Source organism: Chiloscyllium plagiosum, chromosome 5, assembly GCF_004010195.1.
Source record: "Chiloscyllium plagiosum isolate BGI_BamShark_2017 chromosome 5, ASM401019v2, whole genome shotgun sequence".
NCBI classification, from domain to species: Eukaryota; Metazoa; Chordata; class Chondrichthyes; order Orectolobiformes; family Hemiscylliidae; genus Chiloscyllium; species Chiloscyllium plagiosum.
The window spans coordinates 109849392-109857450 of NC_057714.1; the positions used below are offsets into that span (position 1 = coordinate 109849392).

Consider the following 8059-nt stretch of genomic DNA (forward strand, 5'->3'; position numbering starts at 1 on the left):
CTGACTGTTTGACTTGCTCCTTTTCCCAACTGTACCAATCTCAGACTGATCTTTTTCCTCACTACCTCCCCACTATACACACTAGTTTAAATCCTCCAGAGCAGCACTAGCAAATCTCCCCGCCAATGTATTAGTCCCCTTCCATTTTAGGTGCAATCTGTCCTTCTACCCCAGATTCCAATGATCCAAAAATGTGAATCCTTCTCCCCTGCACTAGCTCCTCAGCCACACATTCATCTGCTCAATCCTCCTATTCCTACCCGCACTAGCACATGGCACCATGAGTAATCTGATTATTCCTACTCTTGAGGACCTCCTTTCTAAATTCCTGCCTAACTTCCTATATTCTCTTTTTAGGCAGGAAAAGGTACATGAATGGGAAGGATTTAGAGGCCAAATGCCGGCAAATGGGACTAGATTAATTTAGCGTATCTGGTTGGCATGAACGAGGTAGACCGAAGAGTCTGCTTCCGTGCTGTATATCTCTATGACTCCATGACCGACCATGTGAAAAAAACAAAAAATAAATGTTACGATCTATCCAGCAAGGCTTTGCTCAAATCTGTTTTGTCCAGTATTACCATCAGCTGAGTGACAACCTCAATACCAAATTCTTCAAAAAAGTGGTAAAGTTAGGAATACAAATGACAGAGCTATCATATACAATTGTCACAACAAGTCTCTAAATTAAACTTAAGATGTTCCGATCAGCTGATAAGTGAAGCAGCTTAATTTAGGGACGCCAATAAGAGTTAGTAAATAAAGGATACTTACTTTTCCTCAGTGTTGTTCGGCATGGTCTAATCCTCAAAACACACCCTACGGTCAGCAATTTCGTAACACAATTGAAATACATTGAGCCGTGAAAAATGAACTGCAACAAACAGACTCATACAATTGCACTCGAAAAGTGCAAGTGAATCAGCAAAGAGTAAACACCAAGCAAAGCAGTTGCTTCCGGTGTCAACCCTGTTGCTGATTAACTCAATAATTATCAAATATCACACAACAAACTCCCTTAAACAGAAGTACACTTACATGCAAATTTAATTTACATCATTAATGCAATCAAGCCTCAGTAAATTTTCAGTCACATGCTCCTAAAATCTAATGTACACAATCCCAAAATATAAAGAACTTTTTATAAAGTTAACTATGTTCATCCACTAACTAAACTCACTTAAATATTCTCAAGCACACTGTCATACAATGAAGAAATGCAGCTTGGAATACATCTTTTCCCCATGAAGAGATTTTGTTGTTTGCCCTCCCTGTAACATAGTAGTAGTCTGGTGGTCATCATGGTAGCCCACAAACCTACCAACACACTGAAACAGCTACTGATGAATCTAAAAGTCTCTATACCAACAAGCAGCAAAATGAGTGTCATTTACAAAATACTATGCAAGGACTGTAACAAACACTAAATTGGACAGACAGGCAGACAGGCACTACATTGTGGTAACACGGTGGCTCAGTGGCTACCATTGCTCCCTCACAGCGCCAGAGACCTGAGGGAGCTAAGGCTCGGGCCTGTGTGGTGTTTGCGTATTCTCCCAGTGTCTACAAGGGTTTCCACCGGGTGCTCCAGTTTCCTCCCACAGTCCAAAGACATGCAGGTTAGGTCAACTGGTCATGCTAAATTGTCCATAGTGTTCAGTGATGTGTAGGTTAGGTGCATTAGTCAGGGGTAAACGGGGGAGTGGGTTGCTCTTCGGAGGGTTGGTGTGGACTTGTTGGGCTGAAGGGCCTGTTTCCACACTGTAGGGATTCTATGAAAATTGGCCACCAGGATACATGAACACCAACTAGCCACCAAAAGACATGACCCACTATTACTAGTATCCTTACATACAGACGAAGGACACCACTTCAACTAGGACAATACATCCATCAGGCTAAACAGAGACTCGCACAGGGATTCCTTGTGGCCTGGCATTCAAACCGGAATTCCATCAATAAACACATCGATTTGGACCCCATTTACCAATCTCCGAGAAAAAGAACCAGAAATGATATCACCCCCTTTAAGAGACCAAGACACATAAATAGAAAGTGGGACAGAACACCAACTTCACCGGAGGCTCACTGATGATGTTACCTAGCATGGTAACAAAACGTCTGAAAACAGACTCGCCAGCTCAGCGAGCAAATTACAACCTGAACCTGAGCCACAAATATCCTCAAAAATCGCATTCTCCATTCCAGATGAATTTCCTTTACACCCGCTCCAGTGCAATTACATCCTTCCCATAGTGAGGTGACCAAAACTGCAGTATCCCATGGCCTTTGCAAAGTTCTGTACAGCTCTAACAGGACTTTCCTGCTCATATAATCTATGACAAACATCCAGTATGTCTTTTTAACTACCCTATTAAGCTGTCTGTCACTTTCAGGAATCTTGGACAAACATCCCAAGATCCCTCTGTTCCTCTGAGCTTCCTAGTGTCCTACTTCAGGACATGCATTTCAACACAGAGTACCATGAGCCACCAATTAAGTTTCAGTCCAGAAACTGCAACAGTAATTAAATTAAATTAAGACTAATATATGAACAATCTGCCATTTAATTAAATCATCTCAGTTACATAACATGCATAGAACATAGAACAGTACAGCACAGTACAGGCCCTTCAGTCCTAGATGTTGTGCCAACCTTTTATCCTACTATAAGATCAAATTAGCCTACATACCCTTCATTTTACTATCGTCTATGTGCCTATCCAAGAGTCACTTAAATGTCCCTAATGTATTTGACGCTACTTCCACCACTGGAAGTGCATTTCACACACCCATTACTCTGTATAAAGAACCTACCTCTGACAGCTCCCTAAACCTTCCTCCAAACACCTTAAAATTATATCCCCTCTTGATAGCCATTTCTGCCATGGGAAAAAAAGTCTCTTAATATTCACTCTCTTTGTGCCTCTCATCATCTTGTACACCTCTATCAAGTCACCTCTCACCCTTCTTCGCTCCAATGAGAAAAGCCTTAGCTCCCTCATCCTTTTCTCATATGACATGCCCTCCAGTCCAGGCAGTATCCTGGTAAATTTTCTCTGTACCCTCTCTAAAGCTTTCACATCCTTCCTATAATGAGGCAACCAGAACTGAACACAATATTCCAAGTGTGGTGCAACCAGGGATCCATCGAGCTGCAGCATAACCTCACAGCTCTTAAAACTCAATCTCCCTGCTAATGAAAGCCAACACACCATATGCCTTCTTAACAACCCTACCAACTTGAGTGGCAACTTTGAGGGATCTACCAATGTGGACCCCAAGATCCTTCTGCTCCTCCACACTGCCAAGAACCCTGCCTTTAACACTGTATTCCGCATTCAGATTTGGCCTTTCAAAATGCAACAATTCACATTTTTCCAGGTTGAACCCCAGCTTTGACTTATCAGCCCAGTTCTGCATCCTGTCAATGTCCCGTTGCAATCTACAATAGATTAGATTAGATTACTTACAGTGTGGAAACAGGCCCTTCGGCCCAACAAGTCCACACCGACCCGCCGAAGCGTAACCCACCCATACCCCTACATTTACCCCTTTACCTAACACTACGGGCAATTTAGCAAGGCCAATTCACCTGACTTGCACATCTTTGGACTGTGGGAGGAAACCGGAGCCCCCGGAGGAAACCCACGCAGACACGGGGAGAACGTGCAAACTCCACACAGTCAGTCGCCTGAGTCGGGAATTGAACCCGGGTCTCTGGCGCTGCGAGGCAGCAGTGCTAACCACTGTGCCACCGTGCCACCCTCCATATGATCCACAATGCCACCAACCTTCATGTCATCGGCAAACCCATGAATCCACCCTACTTCCTCATCCAAGTTATTTATAAAAATCACAAAGAGCAGAGGTCCCAGAACAGATCTCGGTGGAACACCACTGGTCACTGAGCTCCAACTTTCTGCCAAGTTGCAAGTAGTCAGAGATTAAAGTACCCTTTTCAGGACAGGGCAAAGGTGAGGACTGAAGATGCTGGAGATTAAAGTCGAGAGTGTGGTGCTGGTAAAGCACAGCAGGTCAGGCAGCATCCGAGGAGCAGGAGAGTTGATGTTTCAGGCAAAAGCCCTTCATTAGGAATGAGACTCTCCTCAGGACAGTCAGTCAGTGACAGTTAATAAACCCAATAAGTTGCTGATGCATCCACATTAATTTAGACATTACCAAGTTTTTCTGCACAGAAATAAGTTACCTGATAAAATTAATACACTTGATACCTTGATTGTTAATAAACAGCATTAATGTAAAAATCCTGTACATGTCATGCGATTCAGTAGCACAAACGAAATTATACATTAACATCCCTAAAAATATATTGACCAAACAGGAAATGCTGGGCTATTCCCCATTCTGGATTCAGTATAACAAGATGTGCTGAAATTTTAACTACAAACAGATCTGATCACCTCATTCATGAGCTTACATCTGCTTTCAGCTGGGAGAATCTCTTGCACAAATGTACAACATGGAAAAGAAGTAAAACATAGGCAGATGCAAGAGACAGATTCTCTCCAGCGCATCATTTAATAGATTAGATTACTTTACAATGTGGAAACAGGCCCTTCGGCCCAACAAGTCCACACCGACCCGCCGAAGCGCAACCCACCCATACCCCTACATTTACCCCTTACCTAACACTACGGGCAATTTAGCATGGCCAATTCACCTAACCTGCACATCTTTGGACTGTGGAAGGAAACCGGAGCACCCGGAGGAAACCCACGCAGACACGGGGAGAACGTGCAAACTCCACACAGTCAGTTGCCTGAGGCGGGAATTGAACCCGGGTCTCTGGCCCTGTGAGGCAACAGTGCTAACCACTGTGCCACCGTGCCGCCCACAATAGTTCTGAAAAATATAAATGTTCTAGGATCTTAATAAACTGAGCATCAATTTCTAAATAAACCCAATTTTTTTGGTTTTTCCACTGGTGAGGCCAGGATTTACTACCAACATCCCAGCATCAGAAGTGATGCTGTGGTAGTGAACTAATATCAGTGGATATGTAGAAGCTGCCCTCAGCAGGTGATGTCACCAAAGCATAGAATGGAGATGAAAATACGAAAAGAAAATGTAAAAAAAAATCAGTGAATGTCTGTGGCAAGAGAGAGTTAACACCTCAATACCAAAATAGCTCCTCTACAGAAAAGCCAATGTTCTGAAGCAAAATGTTATTCAAGCTCAAGACATTAAACAAAACAAAGTGTCAGAAAAACCCAGTAGGTCTGGCAGCACCTGTGAAGGGAGAAACAGAATCAACATTTCGGAATCAGAAGTCAAACTGGACTTGAAACATTAACTCTGCTTCTCTCCGCACAGACTCCGCCAAACCGACTGTGTTTCAGAGGCACTTTGTGTTTTCATTTCAGATCCCCAGCATCTGAATTGAATTGAATTGAATTTATTGTCACATGTACCGAGACACAGTGAAAAGCTTTGTCTTGCCAGCAAAACAGGCAGATCACAGAAATAAATACCACAGATAGTAAATAATAGGTAAACAACAGCAAAAACAAAAACACAGGTACAGGCAAATGCGAGTCCATTCAGTATTCTAACAACAGTAGGGTAGAAACCGTTGTGAAACCGGCTGGTGTGTGTTCAGGCTTCTGTACCTTCTCCCCGATGCAACATCTGCAACATGCTTCCATTATTGCTGCTCTTCAGTTATAGAATCATAGAATCCTTACAGCGTGGAAACAGGCCCTTCAGCCCAGCAAGTCTACATCAACCCGCTGAAAAGTTATCCACCCAGACCCATTCCCCAACCCTATTATCCTATATTTAACCCAGAATATTGCACCTAACCTACACATCCGTGAACACTACGGGCATACTTGCACATCTTTGGATTGTGGGAGGAAACCAGAGCACCCGGAAGAAACCCACACAGACACGGGGAGAACGTGCAAACTCCACACAATCAACCGAGGCTGGAATTGAACCCGGGTCCCTGGCAGATGTGCTAACCACTAAGCCAACATGCTCTTTTCTGCAGAGGTGTTGCAACTTTACAATGCCTTCTGCTTTTAAGTCATTTCGTCCTGATCAGGTGTACCCTAGAACTCTGTGGGAAGCTAGAGAAGCGATTGCTGGGCCTCTTGCCGAGATATTTGTATCATCAATAGTCACAGGTGAATTGAGTTTTTTGAGGAAGTAACAAAGAGGATTGATGAGGGCAAATCGGTAGATGTTAACCAAATGGACTTCAGTAAGGCGTTCAACAAGGTTCCCCACGAGAGACTGATTAGCAAGGTTAGATCCCACTGAATACAGGGAGAACTAGCCATTTGGATACAGAACTGGCTCAAAGGTAGAAGACAGAGGGTGGTGGTGGAGGGTTGTTTTTCAGACTGGAGGCCTGTGACCAGTGGAGTGCCACAAGGATCGGTGCTGGGTCCACTACTTTTTGTCATTTACATAAATGATTTGGATGCGAGCATAAGAGGTACAGTTAATAAGTTTGCAGATAACACCAAAATTGGAGGTGTAGTGGACAGCAAAGAGGGTTACCTCAGATTGCAAGAGGATCTTGACCAGATCGGCCAGTGGGCTGAGAAGTGGCAAATGGAGTTTAATTCAGATAAATGCAAGATGCTGCATTTTGGGAAAGCAAATCTTAGCAGGACTTATACACTTAATGGTAAGATCCGAGGGAGTGTTGCTGAACAAAGAGACCTTGGAGTGCAGGTTCATAGCTCCTTGAAAGTGGAGTTGCAGGTAGATATATAGTGAAGGCGGCGTTTGGTATGATTTCCTTTATTGGTCAGAGTATTGAGTACAGGAGTTGGGAGGTCATGTTGCGGCTGTACAGGACATTGGTTAGGCCACTGTTGGAACACTGCGTGCAATTCGGGTCTCCTTCCTATCGGAAAGACGTTGTGAAACTTGAAAGGGTTCAGAAAAGATTTACAAGGATGTTGCCAGGGTTGGAGGATTTGAGCTATAGGGCGAGGCTGAACAGGCTGCGGCTGCTTTCCCTGGAGCGTCAGAGGCTGAGGGGTGACCTTATAGAGGTTATGAGGGGCATGGATAGGATAAATAGGCAAAGAGTTTCCCTGGGGTCGGGGAGCCCACAACTAGGGGGCATAGATTTAGGGTGAGAGGGGAAAAATATAAAAGAGACCTAAACGGCAACTTTTTCACACAGAGGATGGTACATGTATGGAATGAGCTGCCAGAGGAAGTGGTGGAGGCTGGTACAATTGCAACTTTTAAAAGGTATCTGGATGGGAATATGAATAGGAAGGGCTTGGAAGGATATGGGCCAGGTGCTGGCACGTGGGATTAGATTGGGTTGGGATCTCTGTTTGGGATGGGCGGGTTGAAGGGTCTATCTCCATGCTGTACATCTCTATGACTTTATGCCTCAGATTCAAGTAAGCATACCTAAATAAACTGATGATAGTGGTGTGTTGAAGTCATTGGTTGAGGGTGGGTGAAGAATGCACCATTTTTAAATGCTTATTAAAAAAAGAAAGCTCTGAAGATACAGAAACGTTGAATTGCATATGACTCCTCTTCAGAACTATTTCTAAAAGTAGTTAGCTTATTTTAAAGTTAAAAATAACCCTTCTTTTATACAAATAAGATCAGGAAACTGCTTGCAACATTGTACCATTTGTTAGTCACACAGGTCATGCCCGCCCCTGCATCTGGATAGTGCAGCAGTTGGATGATTGACAGACGGCTCAACGAATAGGAAGAGAGAGGTCCGCCCGGGCGCTGCCCAATCAGGCTCGCTACTGCGAGCGGAACACAACATTCTCCATCCCCTGCGCGCGAGCTTCAAGGAACACGTTCACGTAAACCATTGCCCGTCCATTTAACGCCTGCCCGCTTGCCTTTAAATACCCAGCGAATTCCGGAAAGGTAAGTGTCACGGGAATGCGGGTGCCCCCAGCTTCTACCTGGTCTTCCGATGAGATTTGAAATGTGCCGAACCAGCATGTGAAAGTGGAACCGCGTATCGCCCGCCACCGCCGCCCTGACACGTCGCAGCTCATCCACTTTCCCATCCCAGTCATTACCCCCATCCGGG

At 44.4% G+C, this 8059-nt stretch overlaps 1 protein-coding gene across 5 annotated transcripts in view; it reads right to left on the reverse strand.

Moving 5' to 3' along the window:
- LOC122550134 (guanylate kinase-like) overlaps positions 1–8059 on the reverse strand; it is a 49147-nt gene extending 41088 nt beyond the window's left edge. For 2 of the 5 annotated variants that reach the window (XM_043690768.1, XM_043690767.1), the window contains exon 1: positions 7929–8059. In XM_043690768.1, coding sequence (XP_043546703.1) covers positions 7929–7968 — 40 coding nt within the window. In that variant the 5' untranslated portion in view covers positions 7969–8059. The other 3 variants (XM_043690770.1, XM_043690771.1, XM_043690769.1) reach the window with 3 other exon arrangements.